This window comes from Podarcis filfolensis (genome assembly GCF_964270895.1).
Source record: "Podarcis filfolensis genome assembly, chromosome: 16".
Classification (NCBI taxonomy): domain Eukaryota; kingdom Metazoa; phylum Chordata; class Lepidosauria; order Squamata; family Lacertidae; genus Podarcis; species Podarcis filfolensis.
In genome coordinates this window covers 15,714,145-15,736,963 of record NC_139620.1, presented here as the reverse complement: position 1 = coordinate 15,736,963, position 22,819 = coordinate 15,714,145, and the positions used below count along the sequence as shown (strand labels likewise).

Below are 22,819 nucleotides of genomic sequence, written 5' to 3'. Positions count from 1 at the left end.
CAGGGATGATGGGAATTGTAGTCCAAAACATCTGGAGGGCTGAAGGTTGGGGATGCCTGCTCAAGAGAGACACCAGCAAACCAGAATACAGGGAAGAGTTGGAAGCCATAAGAACATAAGAACCTGCTGGGTCAGGCCAATGTCCCACCTAGTCTAGCATCCTCCTCTCAAGTAGCCACGCAGATACCCCAAAGGGAAACCCCCAAGCAGGACCCAAGCACAAGAGCCATCACCCTTCCTCAGGCTTCTAGCAACTGGTATTCAGAAGCACTGCTTCCTCTGTCTGTGGAGGCACAGCATAACCATTATGGCTGGGAGCCATCAATAGCCCTTTCCTCCATGAAGTTCAATCCTCTTTTAAAGCCATGCAAGTTGGTGGCCATCTCTGCCTCCTGTGGGAGTGAGTTCCATAGTTCAACATCCAAGGCCCCTGGCTTGGCATCTTTGCTCAGTTGACCCAAGTTAGGGAGCAGGTTGTGTGAACCGCTGATGGCTTTCCCCACCTCAATGGAACACACCATCGCAGGAAAAGAAGTATAGACCGATCCCTCCTCTCCAATAAAATACAAGTGACCACAGATAAAGATTTACAAACATCTTGCATTTTTATTAAGCCAGTCGATGTGTTCCAATCTTACATAGTGGAGGGCCGTATACCGGTAAGTCAGGGGCCAGTTCACATCTCTTCCTCCTCCCGCCCAACTCATACTGAGAAGAGCTTTATATGGATGCTCAGATATGGCTCCTGGCCACCTTTAGGACTGCAGATCTCATAACACGCCCCCCTTCCCACCGACTTTTGAACTCCCCACGCTTTTCAGAGAAGCTGCAGTTTGGGCCATACCCCACACCGTTTCTGCTGTAGTCCAAGTCTTTGGAAGCAGCCAGCTCTGGTGCGCAAACTGGCATCAGCGGCAGCTCCCCCTCACCCCCCAATTTCTCTCCTGCCACCAGTTTTCCCAGCCAGAGAATCTCGGCTGGATTTTTTCTCCCTTTCTAGATGCAGAGAACACGCACACAACATTGAAGGAAAAGAGTTAAGCGATGGAAGCAGGAAGAAAAGAACTGGAGGGCTATTTGGCACAGCCTACAAGGGTATCTATAGAATTCAAACCCATGTTTCCACCCATGGCTAATGTCCCATGTGAAACACACACACACACACACACACACACACACACACACACACACAGAGGCTTCTGATGACAGTCCAAAAGATCAGGTTTACTTGGGTGGATGAGCAGCAGAAACCCCAATTTCCGGGAACATAAAATATTAAGATGGATTTCCCACATGGTTTCTCTCTTCCTGCTTAGCCAGAGTTGTTGGGGCTCTCGAGAGTCATTATCACCAGGGCCAGAGCTTGGTTGTACATCATTGGGTTAGGAAGAGGAACTTCCCCCCCTAAACAGTAGACTGTGCCCGCTGTGCCTTTGACCTTTGCCATGTGCTAAGCGTTAGGTAGAAGCAGCTCATACAAAGGAGACCTTACACATTTACCATCTCTTCTTCCTTCTGACAAGCCAGTCACAGACTCCCAACAAGTGAGGACGGAAAGAGGGAACTTTTTTAAAAAGAGAGAAAATCCAACCAGAATGTTTTACTGCTTACTAGGAGTTAGGCTACACTGCAGAGACGGTCTAAAGGCGGGTGCGACACTGACGGTGTAGCCCAAACAAGATGTTTCAAAATCCCTTTACTCCTCCATCCACTTAGAGGAAAACAAAGGGCCTGGCCCCATCAGCATCTGCTGCTGAATGTTTGATGGGTAAACAGGTTGGATTTCAAAGCTGAAGGCCACAGGGGCTGCTGCTGGAAGCCAAGTAGGGTGCCGACAGAGCTGGTTGCAAATTTGGCAGGATCTGTTTCCTCAATAAGTAATAATGATGTTGATAAATTTCCACACTAAACCCTGCTTCCAAAAGAAACAAGGCTCCAGGCTTGAAAGCCTCACCTTTTCTTTTTCTTTAGATCAGCCTGGACCTCCTTGGCAAGAGTTACTTTTGGGTGAAGTAATAATCTCCAAATGGAGGCAGAAATGTCAGAATTTACATTTAAAACATCCAATTAGCTTGAGCCGATTATTTTTTCGCCAAGTGGTTTTTGGGGGGTTCATTTATAATTTGTAATCCAATTTTAACTTCTCCAAAACAGTGGCGCAACGAACAGCACATACACACACACACGCACACACACATATACAATGCAGAAAATGTACAGAAGTACTTTTTTGTTGGAAGTTTTTTCGAGAGTTCTGGTGGGCCACTTAGACCTCTTTTGATACTCCTTCAAATCCTCCAATACCTATTTGCTCTGGCAGTCCAGCTCACCATTTCTGTAAAAACCCTGTTCAATTCACAAAGGGTCCACCTGCACCTTCTCCAGCTGCAGGAGGAGCAAGGGAGGGAAGAGAGGTTCTTCCAAACCTTACCCTGTAGGACAGGAGCATTCAACTGCCTGCACTTCAGAAGGGCAGGATTCTTCCCACAGTCAAACCCTCAGAGAATCCTTATTTACTTGTTTCTCAAGGTACAAAGAGGACTTCAATGCTGCAAAAGCACCTTACACAGCCAGTGGGCTGCACTCAGCCTGCAGAACTACATACACTCTTCTTTTTTAAAATGCCCGTTTTATGTCGAGTCATTGTGCCCTGGCCCCCCGGTTTTAAAATATATCACTCAGGTAACAACTCCATTTCTTGATTCCACTGCCTCTTCCACCAAGGCTAAAACTTGCCCCTCACAACTACAAAGTGGTCTAGTTTGCTGGTATTTCTGAAGTCTGCACATGCTCTTGTGTACCTTCCTCTCCTCTCCTTGGCCCAGTTTGCATCATGGAAGCTCAAACAGAAAACCAAGTGGCTTTTCTCTCTCTCTTCCCCTGCCCTCTGCTTCACCATTTCAAGCAGAATACCCCAGAACCCCTTAAAAACAACAACCCCAAAGTAAAACCAGGAAGGAGCAGGTGAGCAACAAAACAAAAACTGATTTTCCCCCAGTGTATCCTCTTGGGGGCAAATGATGGGACTTGTGTTCAGTTGCTATTTTGAGAGCGCTAGGATGGCTTAAAAAATAATCAAGCACATGCTAAGCCAGAGAAATCTAATCTATGGTTCCCAAAGGGTGGTGGCTGTGCTGTCACCTTCCTGCAAAGGTAGGGGCGTAACGGAAGCAGCGAAGAATTTCATCCTGGGTGCCTTGTTAGGGGTGGGGAGAAGGACGCCTGGGGCCAAACCCCAACCTTAATGGAAAACTCAAAAGCTTAAGAAACACAACCTGATTAAGAAGAGATCGAGAGGAGCAGGCGGCGAGGGCCAAATACAGAACCCGCAGAAAACCATCCAAGATGGCGGCACTGGATGGCCCACAAAGCCACCAGAGGCATCACTGCCTTGGAGGAAACCACACCTGGCTCTCCAAGAAAACAAGAGTGGGGAAAGGAGGAGGCCTGGCTGGCAACTCACCCATTTCCTATTTGCCTGGTGGAAAGGAAGTGGAATGTAGAAGGAAGCAGGAAACTGCTTCCAAGCCCTTCCAGTATCTTCCCTTCCCAGAGGGTGTCAAAACCAGGCCTGGGGGTGGGGAAGGAAGACTTGAGAGGTGTGTAGGGCAAAAGCTTCTTAGGCCCTGAGGTGGCTTCCCCCGGCCCCCATAAGAAAAAGCTAGCTTCAAGAAGAAATGGTTTGGTACCTGCATCTTTCCAACAGTGACCCTTTGGCAGGCTCAACATAAAACACTGGCAAATGCGGGAGTCAGGTGTAGAGAACCCATTCAGGAACCTCAACACTCAGACCTTAGTTAACCCTTCCTGGTTTATGGTATTTCAGAGGAGGCAGAGAATACTAGGGGAAGGGAGGCCCCATGGCTTTCTCTGTGGCAAAGGGATACCGTCAGGTTTCCTCCTTCTCCTGCTTAGCCTGCAAAGCCCCCCTTCGCTCCTCTCCAAAACCTCCACACAAGAGCCAGGCCTTCATCCCTCCTACAAAAGCCACAAGGAGCCACAGAAAATAGGGTTTGTTTGTTTTTCAGGGCAAACCAAGAAACCCAAAGCAAGCCCGGTAGAAGGGCCACCATTTTCTAGTTACCTGTTGTCTGATGAACAGGGGAATAGAAAGGGGAGGCGGGTGTAACAGCACCATGCAGATGGTCGCTTAACCCCAGGGAATGAAAGGAGAGCTGTAATGTGCGGTTTGCTTCCTCCCTGGCTCAAGCAGCCCAAGATGGTCTATGACACCACTCACGAAACGCAACACTTTATGAGAAAAGCAAGGCGTGGGAAGATGGTGCGGTTTTTGGACAGGCAGAGTGGAGGGTGCAGGAAGGGGGGGGAATGAGGCCCACTGTTTCCTTTTCACAGCTAACTCATCCCACCCCCACCCCCAAGGAAATAAATAATGTTTTCATTCGGAAGCTTCTTATAGAGAGCTGTTTTGCTTTGCTGAGACAGGATCGCTCTTCCCCTGCCACCTTGACATCTTTCAAACACTCAAAGGTGAAGAACCCTCCTTGGTTTTGGGGGAAGGGGGAGACAAGGGAGGGGAAAGAAAGAAAAAACAAGAGGGGTGTTCACTAAGCATAAAAAAAGAAAAACACAATAAGGGGAAGGGGTGGAAATGAAATAAAAATGGGAGAGAAAACGTCCTCCTCCCCATCACCAGATTTTAAAGAGCCTCCCGCAAATCCTGATCCCCTCTCTCAGGATCACCAGCTCTTTTGCAGCGTGGATCCGGTGGCAAAAAGTCACAAATGTCGTGTTTTTGTTTCAAGCGTAGGCGACAAGCTGCCTGCAGGATCCTGGAGACGAGAAACCAAGCAAGCTTTTTGGAGAAGAATGGAGGCCCTCCCTCCCACCGCTCACACCCGTCCCCATCAGCTGGGAGAAAAGGAGACCACCTCTCCTCTGTCCGGCCGAGATCCGTCTCTCTTCCCCAAGCGGCTGTGTGGTCTGCCACAGACGCCGCCCGTTTGGTGAGATGGGGAGGGGATGGCGGGGGGGTGGATGTGGGGTGGTGTTTCGTGCACACGCCCAGCTGCTTGTTTTTCATGGATTGCCGCAGCTGCTTCGTGTCCAAATATCGCCTGTGGTTTTGACTTCTTTCGTTCCAACGCTGCGCGTCCAAAGACGGGGAGACAGAGCTTCAACCAACCCAGCGGCTTCTCTCCCCTCAACCCATTTCCTTCCACTGCTTGTAGAATTCCAGAACGTTCTTTATCTCGACGCTGGCGTTGGCTGCCGCCTGAATCGCAGACTGGGGAAAGAACAAGGGAGTTGGCATCCAAATGCAGTAAGGCCCTGGAGGGGAAGTGCTGTTCTTTACATCTTGCCCAGTAACCCGTGGATGTAACCATCCTCACCACCCTGAATCTCAGGCCTTTCCCTGAATTCTGTCTTCCAACAGTATCTGGGCAGCTGAATCATGGGAAAATCACAGGCAGAGCATGGTGGTGAAATTGCTCACTTGCTGCCGGCAACAATTAAATAGTAAAAAATGGAACCTTCCCTCCTGGCAGATTAACCAGCTGCAAGCCTATCCCACCATGTCCCCAGTTACTTTCAACCACTACTTTGCACTCATCACGTGGCAATGAGTTCTGCAGGTATACATTTTGTTATTGTGAGTGGTACTCTCTATTTCAATAGACAACACTGCTTTTAAAAAAATGTATTCCATACCCCAAGTCAAAATATCATCATGAAGGCGGAACAGTTTGGTTTCAGACCACACTCACCTTCATGGGCGCAGAAAGCTTGCTTGGGTCATCCAGCTGGAAGCCTGTGAGGATGGTCACCATCCCACTGGAGTCATCTTCGCTGCCCCCTTGAGAGGTTGTCAGCTGTTTGCAGCTATCCAGTATCTTATAGAGGTTCCTGTTATATTAGGAACGAGGCAAAAGAGAGAAAACAGTGCCACCATTTGGCTTAGTAAAAACAGCTCTCTGCTTGTGAATGCAGCTTTGCTTAAAATTTGATGCAGGTTGAAGCAAATGCTTACCAAGCATCTAGATCCTGCCTCTTCAGTTTATGCCTCTCAAAGCTTTTCCCAACTTCTTTCTGGCAGCGGATGTACCTAGAGACAGAAGATCACACATTGGGTGGATGTGTGCGTGAGTGCAATGCTGACCAGGCTAATTCTGCAGCACAGCTGAAATTGCAAAGTAATTTGCAGTACATTTATGCATATTTATCCAAATAACCCTGCTAAGCAGTGTCCGTGTTTTGCAGGTGAGAGAAGCCAGTTGTTAAAGGAAGATTTGCTCATTGACCAAGATCAAGCCGAGAGAGAATCTGAACCCAGCTCTTCCCAAAAGCTTCATCAAAGTTAAAAGGCTCCACCTGGCAGTGGTGGCCCCACAGTTGTGGGTTCCCTCCTTGGAGAACTCTGCTCAAACTCCTTGCTTGAGACGTTACAATATACTGTACTGGTTCTCCTGCAGGTCCCTCTACTGCAATTTTATCAGAAGCTGTTTTTTACTGCATGCTGTTTATTCCACTGTTGTACTGCATTTAAGTTTTATGCGTTTAAGTCTTTTAAGACTTGACCTAAAGGTGGAGTAGAAATCAAAAGAAACAAAATACAGTGGTACCTTGGTTTACAACCATAATCTGTTTGGGAGGTCCGTTTGTAAACCAAAAAAGGTTGTAACCCAAGGCACGCATTCGCCGATGGCAGGGGAAATTTTTTTTCGTAATCCAAAAAAATTGGGTTGTAATCTAAAAAAAGTTTGCAAACCAGGACATGCACTTCTGGGTTTGACGTGTTTGTAATCCAAAACATATGCAAACCAGACTGTTTGCAAACCAAGGTACCACTGTAAATATTTATTATTAAAAACAAAGTTCAAATGCCTGCACACCTATACAGGGAAAGGGATGGAGATGCAATGTTCAAACTTTTATTGCAAACATGTATTCACATTCAAGGGCAGGACCCAAACAGCTGTTTTACGTATGAGAACGGCAGCCTGATCAGGGTGTATGTGTAAAATACAACCTAATGAGACATCCCAAGAGTGGCTGCTTCTTAAACACGGTTCTTTATTACCTGTTCCAATGCACAATGAAAATGAATACTGTTGACCAGGGGGCTCAACCTACCTGTTTCCCTTTTTAAATTCTGCCTCTAGATATCGGATGCTGTCACGAGCACCTGCATTCTCTTTCTTCAGGAAGTCTAAGCCATCAATTACTAAGGATCGAAGAAAAACAAGGTGTTATATCTTCTGCTTCCCTTAAGGCAGTGGTTCCCAACTTTTTCTGGTCACTGCCCCCTTGGGTTCCACAAGCTCACCTCCAGTGCCCACTACCATATAAAAAGCATTGTTCAGAGCAGCGGCCAAGAAACACACAGTAAATAGTTAACAACCACACATTTATTAAAGCTCCAATTAAAACTGGTTAGTTTAACTGTCAACAAAGTAGATGAACCTGCACTGGTGATACAGCTGCCCACCTGCCTCTTAGCACCCCCCACCCCCGGGTAATCCCACTGCTCGCTCACCCCCCCTCAAGGGCAATCAACCCTTTCACTACCTGGCAACAGCAATTGTCCTGCTCAGGATACCAGCCCTGTAGTGGGAGGGGCCACTTACCTGTCCGTGGGATGATCACAATAAACCTTCCACTGGCAGCCAGCTGCCTGATGGTGCAGAGGTGCTGGCACAGAGCCTGGGTGTCGGGGACCAGGTAAGGGGACATCACACACTGTGCTTTGGGCTGCTGGAGGCTCCCTTCCAGCTGCGACACCTCCAGCTGGGGAAAGAGAGAAGGAAGCGGGAGCCTTAAGGGAAGAAGCTCTGAGCAAGAGCACCAAATCCATTAAGGAGTGTTCTCAGTGGCCCACCCTGTGTTGATAGATGACCAGCCCATCCGGCAGAGTACAAGAAGTTTTATGTAGCAGGCTGCAGGTTCAACCCCACACAACTCCAGGTAGCGAAGTTGGGAAAAAGACTCTTCTCTGCTAAAGACTCTGAAAAGGACAAGGCTATACTGGGATTTGTATGATTTGACTCAGTTCGTGGCAAGATTTCACAGAACTGGCTTCAGCAAGAATCCAGAGTCTCAGGCAGGAAATCTTTCTCAACACGAACTGCTCAAGATCATCTTTTAACAAGATAAATCAGGGACTGAATGATGCGTATAAAGCATATGCTCTGGCCTTTCCTCTCCCTGCATGGTCGTGTGGGTCATTGTATATTTTAGTTATTTCATATAATTTATCCACTGTTTTGTTTTTTTTTTAAAAAAAACCCTTCAGAGCAGTTTACCAAAAAGATAAAACAACAAAATTATCAATAGGAAAAATTAACAATAGTTTAAATACTTTTGAAAAGTTAAAATAGACTAAAAGCAGATTAAAACTCACATCATCTTTCTAAACCACTTGGTATGCTTGGCTTTTAGCCGGCGCAAAAGAGAGTACAGTGAAAGAGCTTGCCTGATGTCAATATGCAGGGAGTTCCCAAGTGTGGGTGAGGCCACAGTGCAACACTGAGTTCTTACAAACGGGTAATGGGTATTATGAACCAGTTCCACCAATCATGAAGACTCGCTGTTATTGGTACCCCAGGTTCTGACCAACAGAGCTGACAGGCCTGACCAGTTTACAGCGCAGGATGGGAACCTTACCTGCTGGCATTGTCCTCATTCAGTCAAGTGCATTGCAAGCTACGTCAGGTGCAAGCACAAGCGATACAGCCTCCCCACCCCCCACCCCCAGGTATTTGGAGGCCTCCACTGACTTGCGCTTGCCTCCCCCATCCATGCATAGTCCATCATCATACCTGCAGCCGAAGCTGAGCCATGTCTCTCATGAGCCTGTTCCGGCGAGCTTCCTCAGCGGCCTAAGGGAGAGAAAAGGGAATGATGCACGTCAAACTGCCTTTGCACCTATGGTCCCATTCCACAACTCTGGAATGGTTCCTCCACTTCCTTTCACTATCCATGGGTGGTGAGATGGTTAGAGGGTGTTGGAACTATGACCTGGGTTCAGATTCCCACTCGGCCATGTTGCTCACTGAGTGGTCTTGGGCCAGTCACTGCCTCTCAGCCTACCCTACCTCACAGGGATTGTTTTGAGGATAAAATGGGGAGCAGGGGAAGAACCATGTACAGCCCCTTGAGCTCCTTGGAGGAGGTGGTGGCACATAAATATAAGAAATAAATCTACTGTAAGGTCAAAGGCCTAAATATGCAATACAATATAAACAGTATGAAATTGCATGCTCTGAATACTCTCCCCATCCCCTAGTTGAAATGTAGACTGCAAACAGTCTAAAGGACCCCTCTTTTTTGATGACAGCCACAGAAATAACACTGTAAAGTATTTTTACACTTTCCCTAGACATTTTTTTTTATGGGCAAAGAAAGTGCTAAGTGGAAGACTAGAAACTTGGCTACTACAAGTCTTTTCTCAGCCACTCACTTCCACATCACCCCTGAAATTTCCATCAAATGCTTCCCATGCATTTTCTGATATTTTCTCAGGCTTCACCCGTGGCATTAACTCACATATGGATGAGAAGAGTTGTGCAATGCACAGGCATGTGACAAGACAGGGAATGCAAGAGGCGGCCCCTGTATGGCTATCAAGCCTTGCTCTTCCCTGGAGCATGTTTGTTCTGTCCCACTACTCCTCTCCAGCCCACCCTGGAAAAGCTCACCATGCGGAACTGGGCCTGGGCCTGCTGGAGCAAGCCGTCCTGCTCCGACTGAGCGATGCTGATGAAGATCCCAACCTCCGGGTTGAACTGAAGGATGCTGCCTTGCAGGTGGGTGATGAAGTGTCCGAAACTCCGGATGCAACAGATGCGAACCACGGACTGTAATGAAGAAAGACGAGGACCCGTGGGGGGGGAGAGCAGGGAGCACGTCCACTTGTGGCCGAGATGGGAGCTCACACACACTAAAGCAAAGCAAAACCTCCCCTCCTGAACACCTGAAAGGCTACAGGAACAGCTGGGACTTGGGAGGGCAAAGGATGGGCCAAGCCGGCTGACCTCTCGCTGCAAAGGATCAAAGGGAATGTTCAGCCCTGCTCCCTGCAAAGAGATCCTAGGCCAGAAGGATCAAACCCCACCCAGCGACACCAGCTGACTGACAGGTGGGCGTGGTTTGGGAAAATAGCCTTGTGCACCAAACTGGGCTCCTCTGGTGGGACAGGACTGGCCTGCGAGCTAGAGGTTCCCCACCCCTCAAGTCCTGGAGCAAATGTTCTACTTGCCCTCACTCTCCTTGCTTCCCCCCCAGTCCAGAAGCCACCCATGACTTCTGAAATCCAGCATCAAAACCAGCCTCTTACCTCCTCCACTTCTGCAAGGAGAGGTCTGTCCTGCTCGAAGTTGAACCTCTTGTGCGCGTTCTTCAGCGGGGGAAGGTTGCGGAGGGCCATGTCCTCTGGGAGCAGCAGGCAAGCAGGCAAGTCTGGCAGCTCACACCCAGGCAGCATGCTCTTCACCTCGTTGCAGAGGAACAGCCCTGCGCATCAGCAGTGGGGAGGGGAGGGGAGGGGACAGAACGGTGGCTTTATATTTCTGGGTCACAGAGGCAGAAGGAGCAACTAGAAAGTCTCACGAAACGCTAGTCCTCAAGGGCACGTCTAGTCTAAAACTGGGATTTCCACAACTCCTCGTGGTGCCAGCTCTGACTCTGCCACACACGGGAGTCAGCCCCGCAGGAAGCCCAAAGGGGGAAGATGCTCCTGGCTTGGGGTGCTTGTGTCTCCTTCGAAGAACAGGGTTGTAGCTCAGTGGAAGACCAAATGCTCTGAAAGAAGGTTCCCCAGATCAACCCCCAGCATCTCCCCCAGGTAGGGATGGGAAACAAACACACACACAGAGGCTGTTGCCAGATCAAGGTAGATGGCACTAGGCTAGATGAGTAACTTGACACTGTGTAAAGTGGCTCATTACATTTCCATATCATGACCAGCTCTGACAATAAGCGCTATTCAATGGTGGAATGGACAACCTTGGAAGCTGGTGGACTCTCCATCATTGAAGGTTTTTGAACAGAGGTTGGGGGTGGGGGCATCTGCCAGGGACTCTGCACCTGTTATTTGTGCATTGAAGGACGTTGGGTTAGATACCCCTTGAGATCCCTTCCAACTCTACAATTCTACGATTCTGATTCTTTTCATGAGGCATAAAGAAGACCTCAGCAGAAGCTTCCCTCTCTGAATCCAGACAAGCCGCCATCAGGTAAGCAAGCGTGGCCTTGAAGGTGGAACTGGGGGAAGCTGCTCCCACAGAAAGGGGCTTTGTGCTTACTCCACTGCATAGCATACGAGCTTGGTAGACTTTTCCAGTTCTTCTGGAACTAAGCAATGGAATTCCAGAAGAACGTAGGAAGTCTACCAAGCTCAGGTATTGTCTACGCAGATTGGGACAGTAGGTCTCCAAGGGTTTCCAGCAACGGACATTCCCTGGTTCACCAAGAGATGGTGGAGACTGCAAACTGAAGGTTCCAGGTTTAAAGAAGTCGCTGTGTGTGACTAGACTTTTCCCCATCTAAAAACAGCAGAAAAACTAGGTGTAAAGCAGGAAAAAGACCCAGGAAACTAAAGAGTGCCTGAACTGCACAGGAATATGAAATTTGAGTGTTGGGGGTGTGACATAAGAAAAGGTAATTTCTTCTCAAAGTTACCTGAGTCCTGAAGGTCTCCAGCTGAAGGAAGCAGGTTCAGAAGGACAGAAAGTCTGTTCCACAAACTCTGAGAACTCTGGAGCGGGGGAAAAGCACCACAAACAAATGCAATTTGAGCATGTGGTGAATATTAGGACTTGGGCCAGAGATCCAGGTTCAAGCCCTTGCTCAGACTAGCCAGCTGCTACCACCTCCCAGCCTAACCTACCACAAGAAGTCAGAGCAAGGATAAAATGGGATGCCCTCAGGCCCAAACTACAGCTGAGAGCAGGGGGCCCATGAAGGTCTGCCCTTGAAATAAAGCGCAAGAGGGTGGGTGGGTGTGCGTAGATTTAAGGTAGAAATGGGGCAAGAATACGGCACTGAAACACTCAACCTCTCCCACCCAACCACAGTCCCTTTCTTCCCCAGCTTGGCTTTGACTGTGGAATAGCGCTCAGGTGGGAGAAAATTACCTGGGAGGGAAGGGTTCACAGCTCCCCTTGCTACTTTAAATCACAAGGCTTACATGAAGTGTGTATTCGAAGGCATGTGCCTGTCACCCTCCTATTAATTTGAGGTCTACTTGAAATCCCATCCTTTTCCCTAAGATATATCTGATAAATATCAGAACTGTGGGTCATTTACACCTCCAGCGCCCCTTTGCCTCTTGGCGCGCATGCGCACCCCCCCCGGTTAATCCCACCGCCCCACCAGAGCTGGTACCACCCACTTTGGGACCCACTGCTTTTATCAGTTACTTCTACTTTTAGCAGTTAATGGCAAACTGCTTTATACAGGCTGCCAACTGCAGTGGTTGAGTGCATGAGATAGAGGCTCATTCATCAGCCCAGAGGTGTAAAGTGAAGAAGTTGTGTAAGTGGGATTCTCCCCCATTACCCCTCCCTACCTGTGCACACATGATGATGAGATCAGTGTTGGTTCTCAGCCAGTCCAGAAATACTTTGACAGTCGGCAGCAACCCCTCGTTGGTGATGATCTCCAGCTTCTCCTGGAGAGAACGCTCGTTCCTGCAGGATTTACTGCTAGAGACGCTCTCTTCCGACTCAGAAACATCGTCTTGGACAAGACAAACGGATCGTTAAAAACAAGGAACTTAGATAATTAAACAAGGAGTGCAGATTGGAAAATGCAATTCCCCTCCAGAGGAGAGACACCCACCTACCCTGCCAAGTGCTTTTTATTTGGCCCCTGGGAATCAAGAGGTTTTATCAAGTTTTAATCTAGAGGTGGTGAAAAGCAGTAGCTGGCACCTTCACAGAAAAGAAAATCATTCCCTATGAGTAGGGATGGTGGAGAAGGAGATTTAGTGCACAATTTAGTACACCACCCTGCCTCAACTTCCTTTCTGCCACGCTTCTGCCCCCATCTGCAGTATAAATTTAAAGCAGCACCATACCACTTTAAAGAGTCATGGCTTCCCCCAAAGAATCTTGGGAAATGAGGTTTGTTGAAGGTGCTGAGAGTTGTTAGGAGACCCCTATTCCCTTCACAAAGTTACAAGTCCCAGAGCGGTTTAACAATCAATCCTTTTTCCCAGGGAACTCTGGGAATTGCAGCTCTGTGAAGAGGAAAAGGGACCTCCAATTAACTCTTAGCACCCTTAACATATTACACCTCTGAGGATTCTTAGGAGGAATAAGCCATGACTGTGATATGCTGCTGCTTTGAATGTATAGTGCAGATGGGGACAAAATGTTAAAGGTTAGAAGACAGGTTTGCCACCCCACTTTAAGACAGCAATGTTTTGGGGGCACGTAGCTAATGCTGGCCTGGAAACGGATATCAAAGGAGTTCTCATCTTGCCCCCTTCCCCACTTACACCTCTGGGTTGGCAACCGGGATCTGTGTCAGCCAGATCTCGCCCACAAATCACCCTCTACAAAATCCTAAGGTCTTTCCACCCCACTTCTGCTCACACACCCTTTTCTCCATTCATGGAAGGGATCTCCTTTCCAATCTAGCATGCATGCTCTCTCTCTCTCTCTCTCTCTCTCTCTCTCTCTCTCTCTCTCACCTTGCTCAGTCATTTTGGACTTCTCCACGTCCCCATTGACACATGGCTTGCTGTCCGCCACCTCTTTCGGGGCAGGCAGCTCACAGTTTGGTTTGAGGAGGACGTTGCTGAAAGTGGGGGCCAGTCGGAAGCAGCGCTTGGTCTGGAAGAGCTGCGTGGACATGGCCTGGAGGTTGCTGGCTATACTGGCATCACTGGTGCCCAGCAAGCCTGGCCCGTTGGCCACAGGAGGCTCCAGCAGGGGCTCAGTCTTGGCAATGCCAGGGCTCTTCAAGTCCACCAGCCTGCCAACATCCCCTTCCGCAGAGTCCAAAGCCTCCGGGGCGCCATTCTTCATGCCCTTGGCTTGGCTGCCCCCCTCGGCGTCTGGCTCATCCTCCATGTCTTCCAGGTCCGAGCGTGACTCCTGGCTGTTCATGTCCGAGTCGGTCTCCACGTCAAAAGCCGCCTCGGCCTCCTCGTCGCTCTTCTCTGAGCCGCTCTCTGAGCCGTCACTCCCTTTGGTGGAATCCGGGCTGGAGTCGGAGTCGAAGCCCTCACTCAGGTCGCTCTCGTCCACCTTCTGGACGTGGCGGCGACGGCGCAGGCAGGAGAGGCGTGAGTATTTCTTGCCCTTCTTGCTCTCGCTCTTCCGCTGCTCCTCGCTGGGTCGGTGGTTGGCCAGGTCCCCTTCGGCTTCTCTCTCAATGGAGTTCAAGGATTCCCGGGCCTCCAGATCCTCTGCAAAAGAGCAGCCGAACACACATTTTTGGAAACTCTTAAGATACGCAAACCGGCTTGACTACTGTTTATACCAGTGGTTCCCGAAGTTGACACTCCTGGGGTGTGGTGGGATTACCTGGGAGGAGGGGGCAAAGGGGCAAGAGATGGAAGGGGGTGCTGGAGGTGTAAATAACTGTGTCAGATTTTTGGAAAGCTGGTCTCACTGGATCAAGTTCATGCATTTTGTTGAATTAATTAAACTAAATAGTTTTAACTGAATTTAGAATACTGTGGAATTCATTCTTGCTGTTTATAGTTTTACAGTGGTACCTTGGTTGTCAAACAGATTGGCTCCCAAACAAATCGGCTCCCGAACACCGCAAACTCGGAAGTGAGTGCTCTGGTTTGTGAATGTTTTTCACAAGCTGAACGTCTGACACGGCTTCCACAGCTTCCGAATGAGTGCAGGAAGCTCCTGCAGCCAATTAGACATCGTGCCTTGGTTTTTGAACAGTTTTGGAAGTCGAACAGATTCCCAGAACAGATTAAGTTTGACAACCAAGGTACCACAGTATTGTGTTATTATCTTCATCCAGTGAATCTGAATGGTGGAAGATTCATGACAGGCAAAAGGAAGGACTTCTGCACACAGAATGTAAGTTAAACTAAGGTATTCACTCCCACAAGATCTAGTGATAACCCCCAACTTGGATGGCTTTAAAAGGGGTTTGGACAAATTCATGAAGGAGAAGGCTATCACTGGCTTCGATTACTATCTTCTGTTGGGGTTGGGTCCTGTCTCCCTGCTTCCTATAGGTATTTGGCTGGCCACTCTGTAAACAAGATGCTGAGCCAGACAGGCCTTTGGTCTGATCCAGCAGGGTTATTTTCAAGTTCTTACAGACTGTCCCCAAAGAACTTCCCAGGATCCCCTAGGAAAAGTAAATAACTGTTAACCAGATTATTTTCACCACTGCCTGCCTCGTCACAAGAGCAGAACGCAGCGTGGAAGATGGAAGGCAAGGATCTTAGAATGGGCAAACTTAACCCTTCTTGCAGCCCTCACCTGTGCCATCATTCCGAAAGGCTGGAACTGGATTCTCGCCTTCTTCCAGCTCTGCTTGCAGGCGAATATTGACGTGGTTGATGAGGTGTGAAAAGAGGGCCAGTGTGAATGCAATGGCTGCACTATACTGCTTGGAGCCTGTAAGGAGAGAGATGAGGCAACATCGGCATCAAGGGGAGTTGGCAACTAAATGGGAAAAACAGTGCCTGCAACATCCATGGGGCAGCAAACTCCATAATTATGCATTTACCTATATTCAACTGCAGGCACCCAAACGCCTTTGGGCTTCTTTATGTGATCAAAGTTAAATTTCTTGTCAACTCACTGTTATTCAGAAATTAAAAAATCCTTTCTGCAACAAAACTATGAACTCCATTCAGCCACTTGCATATATCATGTGCCCCCTTCCACAGGAGGGTCCGGAGAGTGGCAACTTGAGATCAGGCCTTTTCAGTGTTGGCTCCCTGTTTGTGAAATGCTCTCCCTGGGAAGGCTCACTTGGTGTCATCATTCATTCAGTTGCCAGGCAAAAACACTCCTTTTTAACCAGGCCTTTGGCTTTGAACTATCTATGGCCTTTTAGAGAGAGTGGGATGTTTTAATATATTATCCCATCCTAGTTTTAAAGTATGTGGGTTTCTTTTGCAAGTTGCTTCAAATTGCCATGGCAAAAAAGCAACTAACAAATTTAATAAATGCTAATGCTGCTGTTCTGGAAACAGGAAGAGTTTGAGAGATGCTAACTCAGTTCAACCAATCATATTATAAGGAGAGGCCGATAGGACAGCTTAAAACTTGCACACCAAGTCTGCAAGAGGAGGACACACCACACACAGCCATGCTGCTCACCTGCCCTCTTGAGGCTGTGGACGCTCATCAGACAGACAATGACCATCCGGAAGATGAGGAGGTCTGGCAGGAAGGAGTAGCCATTCTCGCACTCCTCTTCGTCGTCGTTGGCAGAGCTCGTGTTGGGCGAAGAGGGCAAGTAGAAGAGGCAGAGGTTGAAATCCTCCAGTACCGACTGGCAGAGAGACGTCAGCTCAGAGTCTGCAGAACTGAGAGGTGGGTGACAAGGAGAGATGAGCCACAGAGGATTGTCCCACAGCAAACAGGAGGTGCAAGCAGTTGAAACAGGTCAAGCCTCTCCAAACCCTAGGCAACCACAGTGGTTACACAACCCCCATAACGAGCTATCAGAGTCCTCATCTGCAGAGGCTGAGCTGATGAGTGGGTAACTAAGAACCAGGCAACCCCAATACTTGATCTGAGGGCACATTCTCCCCAAGGTGCTTTAGACTCACCCGACACATTAGGAACTTAAGAAGCTGCCTTATATGAAGTTGGACCACTGGTCATTGTCTACCAGTGGCTCCAGTGTAGTATTGTCTACACTGACCAGCAGTGGCTCTCCAGGGTTTCAGACAGAAAGCCTTTACCAACCCTACTTGGGATTGAACCCAGGACCTTTGGCATGCAAAGCAGATGCTCTACTAGTGCCAGGAGACTCTCAACCGGTGAAAAGGCAATGAAAAAAATGCAGAAGAGTGTTGGAGCAAGGAATTCTCCTTCCTCTCATGGGAAGTTATTCCAATGCCCTTGAGTTTGTTTGGACCAGTATATTATCCCAATGTAAAAGTGCTTTGCTTCAACTACATAATCTACCAGGAGTTAACAAAACAGTACAGTAAGAATAAAGACGCAGAAGACTCACCTGCTCTTTGGCTGAAGGAGGCTCTGCAAGTACATGAAACTCACTAGTAACCTCTTAATGTCTTTGCACCTGCAGGGGTGGAGTTGGGAGAGGGAAAGAGAGGAGGAAGGGCACAATTATCCCAAGGAGGTAGTCAAGGAAGATTTTTTCAGTGGTTTCAGATAAGGCCTTAGTCCCCAACAGCTCTAGCTCCACCCCCAAGACTGCTAGAAACAAAGTAAGTTCAGCAGAGGAGAAGGCATTTGTGCAAAATGGGGAACTGTGGCAAATCTACTCAATCTACTTATTTTCTACAGATTGCAGAGTTCACTTTGCTTGGCACAGAATCTAGACTGTTTCTTCTCTTTCTCGTCATTTGGTCATTTTCACCCCTTGTAATATAATGCTTTCTTAAGACTCTGAAGTAGTCCTATAGCTATGCAGCTAGCACCACAAAGGCAAAGGAAATTTCAGGCACAGCCAATATTAGTATGTGACAGGCACATTCTCCAATTTGGAATAGGAGGGAGGAGAATCCAAACAGCAGCAGCTTTGGCAAAGGACCCCTTCACTCACCAAAGTGGACTGGAGCCTCAACTGAAGAGCAGTCAGGAAAGACAAGGAGTGAGAGCCCTAATGCTGAATAAGCCTCAATTGCACAAAGCCACAGTTTTCCATCTCTCATGTGCTCATTGGCATGTCATCCCACTGGGATCAGTCACAGGTGTTTCTCTATGGAATTAGGTAATGTTCACAGAGACTGGATAACACTCTACCTCTGGACATGTCTACCAGAACACTGGACAGATTTTGAGATTTGCTCACCGCAGGACTGAACCACATTACGTCCTTACCTCTTTTTGCTGGGTGACAGTTTCCTGGTTTCACATTTCTTCAGCTGGTGATACATTTTGGCCGCCTTATCGTACAGGCGTTTGAGATTCCCATAAGCACCTTCAAAGGACACTTCAGACTGGATACTAAACAGGCACAAAACCCCAAAAGCAGAAATGTTAAATTCTCAGTAAAACCCCAAACAAGCAGCGGGTTACACTTGACAAGGTCAAAAGAGCAGAATTTTGCCACCTGTAGAATTTATTGAAATCAAGCAAGTTTGCACCTCTTTGCCTGTCTCACTTAACTAGTTTTCCACTTGTGAGACTTTGAGCAAAGCTCTGCAAGGCCTTGGCTGCATCCAGATGTCATATTTGTTAAGAATGACATTTCCTTCCTCCTGGCATCAAAGCAGAAGTTCAGAAATTTTCACTTCTGGTTTCAGTTAAACAGCTTAGCATTGTATTCAATGCCTAAACTGTGGCTAATCATAACCATGGCTTGCTAGCACAAACCAGAGTTTTAAGCTGGTTTGTTTCAAACAAACCATAATTAATAATAGTTTGCCAAGTTCAGGCAACATGACTAGCTGCACTGAATTGAAAACAGAAGCTTCAAAATTCCTATTTGTGGCTGTGCCGGAAATGGGAGAAGGTGCAATCCCTGTGAGGTCAGACTCCTTCCCTTCACAATAAACCTAAAGTACAGCACTCCCCTGTCAACCACTAGAAATCTCATTCAATGTCCCCTCTGGTTTCAGTCACTTCGTCAAGCATCACTCACACACCCAAGCATGTAGGCTGTTTCACACCATTCCAGAGCAAGAACCCCGTGTTTGCCACTGAGCAAATCTCAGCTAATCCTCTCTCATTAATGTGCCTATTCATTTGACAAAATTACCAACACCTCTTTCTCACACACAGCTTTGGGTATGTATCTAAAATGCAACATGAGAGAGGCAGAGTCTCCACACAGAGCTCCATATACCCATCAACTAGGATAACTTTCCCACCTTGTCTAGCATATACACCCTCTTCCACAGAGTTCTGAAAGAAAAGCGTGGGATTCTCTCTACTTTGTAGAGAAACAGTCAGAAACAGGACTCTCTCCGACTGCACAAATTAAGAGAGCAAGTGTGATATAGTGGTTAGAGTGTCAGACTAGGACTGGAGAGACGAGGGTTCGAATCACCACTCAGCCATGAAGCTCACTGGGTGACCTCGGGCCAGTCACTCACTCTCAGCTTAACCTATCTCATAGCGTTGTGAGGATAAATTGGGGGTGGGTGGGAGGAGAACTATGTACGCCACCTTGAGCTGACTGAACAAAATGTGGGTATAAATGTAATAAACAAACAAACAAACAAACAAACAAACGATAGAATGCCTTGCCTCTCCACTGAAGCTCCTATGCATGCCACAGGGTTCAGAGTGTGAATGAGGTCTTCCCACCTTTTCAGGAACGGGGTAAGAAACAGCTTGAGAGGGGAAGGGGAAAAGCCACCAGAAACAGCTATAATTTTGCTTTTAAAAGGTCTAGGAGGGAAGGGACATTATGCTTCTGAGCAGGCCTACAAGCTCCAACATTTGTGGCGTGGAAAGACTCGATCAAAAAGCACATTTTCCCCCCCCAAAAAATGAACCCCATTTGTACAATATTGGAACCAACTTAGATCTGGAGAGGTGACAGCACTAGACATACTAGCAACGATGGAATCTTCTGAGTTGGCAGGCCTCTTTGGGGAGACTTACTCATCTCTCACTTGAAGTTTACAATGTATTTTAAAAATAATTAAAGCAGAAATTCTGTGGAATCTGGTGCCTAAAACCGACCTGCAAGCTACACAGCACCCCGCTCACAAGTTCCTGGGATTGATTTATTTTTAGCTGCTTTTCAAGGACTGACAGCCCAAGGGCACAGGCTGCACGCGCACTTGTAACAGAAAAACCAGCATCCAGGCAGTCAGGTTAGGCAGCTATGGGAACCACATTCCAGCTATGCACAGAGCAAGAAAGTCAACAGGCGATACACTGCACAGTGAAAAGTCCTCTCTGCCCCAAAGCAACAGGTGGACTTGCTCTCCTTGGGAGGCACACTCACCAGCGCAGGTAGCAGTAGGTGGCTTCCACGTTGTAGTAGTTGCTCCCCGCCAGTGTCCCCAGCTGGTTAAAAGGCATACCTGTCCCAAAAAGGCAGAAGTGAGTCAGCTCCATATGTGCTTGTCCAAATCTCCCAACAACAACAAAAAACCCTGGAGTCTAGAATCCCACCTAGGATCTGCAGCTGTACCTGACCAAGTCATATTCAGAACAGTCCCAGTGAAATCAGTGGGCACAATCAGCCTAACCCACTGATTTCAATGGGTCTGCTCATACACTCGTGGGGGTGTTTGTTTGTTTTTGTTACTATGGTATGCAGTTTTCTGTTTTTATATTGTAAACTGCCCTGTGATCCTCAGATGAAGGGCAGCATAGAAATTTCATACATACATACAACCCATGGCCTTTTTGCAAGTACATGGGGCTGCTCTTCCTTACTTTGCAGGAAGACTGCAGAAGGAATTGTGTTAGAGCCCATAAAGGACCAGAGGAGATGGGCTCCTTCCAGAAAGGCATATCCAGTCATTTCCACCATTTGAGCAGCTGGAAGGCAAAACTTAAGAGGAACCCAAAAGTGACAGGGAGTGGGAGCTTGATCATTCATCCTGCAAAGCCTGAATCCCTCAGCCCCCTTCCCTTTATGGCCAGGCTGTGTCTAAAGCCCTGGAAGCAGCCAAAACAGCTTTCAAAACATCTGTGCAGCCTGGTCCTACAGCTGTCATCAAGATTTTACAGGCCAGATACACACTGGCTGAGCTTCCACAGACCCAAGAACATCGTTTGAACTGTGGAACTGTTTTTTATTGGACACAGGAAGCTGCTTTGTTGAAATAGTTCTTCAAAAATCGAGGGACACATTTTTAAATACATAAAAATTGGCTGATGGACTGGCAATGTTGGCTCTGCCAATTAAATGACTTCTTGCTGTGCTGGCTGAGAGACAGAGGCAAGGGGTTCTCCACGGCCTTCCTGTCCAGAGTAACCAGGAAGAGAAAATAGCTGCAACAGTGGGAAAGATTACTGCCAACTCCACCACGGCCCTCAGAATCCAGGGAGAGAAGTCATGGAGGCACATAGCGATGCTGTCATTCTCCCACATCCATGGTTGACGGGCTGGGTGGGCCCGAGATGCTTTCACAAACCATGTGGGCAAAGTCCTGAAGCTGTTGAGTACTGGGGATTTCTCTCAGCGGACAACACACAGGAAAGGACAGTGTGCATGTACATGATACACCCACATTGCTTTCAGCTTGAGAGATTACCATCACAGGCCTGATTTAGCTCAGATCTGTCAAAGAATTCCTTGCTCCATTGCCTCCAACAAGAACCAAGAGCAGCCCGAGGCAGGGCAGTAGTTTACAAATACTGACCATCTTAATTGTGAGCAGGCTGGCAAACATTCCAATGGGCTAGTAACTTGAAGACAAAATTGCCCGGTAGACAAATCTGGGCGAAGGATCATAAGACATGGACCAAACACTTACCAATTTGTGGTGCAACAGAAAGGGCTTGATAGTAAAATCTCTCGGCCAGCAATTCTGTGTCCACACCTGCTAATTCGTTCTGATACCGAGCTGATGAGGAAGAAGAACACACAAGAGACTTATGGATTGCAGTAAGAAAAGGTGTAGAATTGCAGCACAATGCTACAAAACCATCTGGGAGGCCTTATGGGCAGGTGAAATAGTGAGGCTTTATTCAATAAATGGAACAAATTCACATCTCTGGGCAGTTGGAAAGTTTAAATAACTTTTCACAATCCTCTTGAAGTTACCAAAGTCCAATGCAATATTTAAAAACACAACATAAATGCCTCCAACTCTACAGTAGTACCTCGGGTTAAGTACTTAATTCGTTCCGGAGGTCTGTTCTTAACCTGAAACTGTTCTTAACCTGAAGCACCACTTTAGCTAATGGGGCTTCCTGCTGCTGCCGCGCCACTGGAGCACGATTTCTGTTCTCATCCTGAAGCAAAGTTCTTAACCTGAAGCACTATTTCTGAGTTAGCAGACTCTGTAACCTGAAGAGCATATGTAACTGTACTAGGATAACTCTAGTTCCCAAACCCCAGAACTTGGGGGGGGGGATCCTGGAAGAGTCTTAAGCTCAGGTTAAGGAAAAACCCCAGAAGGAGGAAGCCCAGCAAGCATGGAATATCATTAACACATCCTTGCCATCTACACAGAGTTCACATAGGGAATTATTAAAGGGGCTTTTGATGAGACAGTCCGAAGCCATTTAGGGCTTTGCTAGTCGGTAATGTATGGAGTCTGCTTCCCCTTTGCAATGTAAGAAAACTGTGGATTCACTGGGCCAGAGCAGCACCCCAATTTCCACTGTTAGCACTCACCTAAATCCCCCAGGTAAACCAGACACCGGTGGCAGGCCATCTGCGCCCATTCCATCTCCTTCTCCGATGCAGATACAGGCTTCTTGCAGCCTATGGAAGACACAAGGAATAGGGTAACCTGGGATGAGCACTGCTCAAGAACAAGGCAGCTGGGGCTCTAAACCGATAGCGGAGAGTCTGCCCACACCAGAACCACCATGCTTGCCTTTGCTCATATGGCTTGGCTTGTTCCACAAATAGACCACACAAACTGCAGATTGTGATCTCCTGAAAGCCTCTGCTTTTATTTTTGGAAAAGCAAAAAAGCTTGAACAGCCTCAGGGGGGCAGAGATGACCTCATGTTGTCAAGGGGGTGGGGTTTCAGTCCTATGCTGTCCACCACCCGGCTCCAATAGCCATGACAGCAAAACAGCCTTC

At 47.8% G+C, this 22,819-nt stretch overlaps 1 protein-coding gene across 1 annotated transcript in view; it reads right to left on the bottom strand.

Annotated features, from left to right (window-relative positions):
* Positions 1 to 580: 580 nt before the first annotated feature.
* SMG5 (SMG5 nonsense mediated mRNA decay factor) overlaps positions 581 to 22,819 on the bottom strand; it is a 32,144-nt gene continuing 9,905 nt past the window's right edge. The window contains exons 5-22 of the mRNA XM_083592006.1: positions 22,402 to 22,491; positions 21,536 to 21,625; positions 20,053 to 20,131; positions 17,973 to 18,098; positions 17,140 to 17,208; positions 16,275 to 16,483; positions 15,426 to 15,563; positions 13,658 to 14,377; positions 12,530 to 12,699; positions 11,641 to 11,716; positions 10,298 to 10,473; positions 9,660 to 9,818; positions 8,781 to 8,840; positions 7,590 to 7,749; positions 7,096 to 7,186; positions 5,993 to 6,067; positions 5,730 to 5,868; positions 581 to 5,248 (exon numbers count right to left, since the gene is read on the bottom strand). Coding sequence (XP_083448132.1) covers positions 5,165 to 5,248; positions 5,730 to 5,868; positions 5,993 to 6,067; positions 7,096 to 7,186; positions 7,590 to 7,749; positions 8,781 to 8,840; positions 9,660 to 9,818; positions 10,298 to 10,473; positions 11,641 to 11,716; positions 12,530 to 12,699; positions 13,658 to 14,377; positions 15,426 to 15,563; positions 16,275 to 16,483; positions 17,140 to 17,208; positions 17,973 to 18,098; positions 20,053 to 20,131; positions 21,536 to 21,625; positions 22,402 to 22,491 — 2,711 coding nt within the window. The 3' untranslated portion in view covers positions 581 to 5,164. The remainder of the gene's footprint in view (positions 5,249 to 5,729; positions 5,869 to 5,992; positions 6,068 to 7,095; positions 7,187 to 7,589; positions 7,750 to 8,780; positions 8,841 to 9,659; positions 9,819 to 10,297; positions 10,474 to 11,640; positions 11,717 to 12,529; positions 12,700 to 13,657; positions 14,378 to 15,425; positions 15,564 to 16,274; positions 16,484 to 17,139; positions 17,209 to 17,972; positions 18,099 to 20,052; positions 20,132 to 21,535; positions 21,626 to 22,401; positions 22,492 to 22,819) is intronic.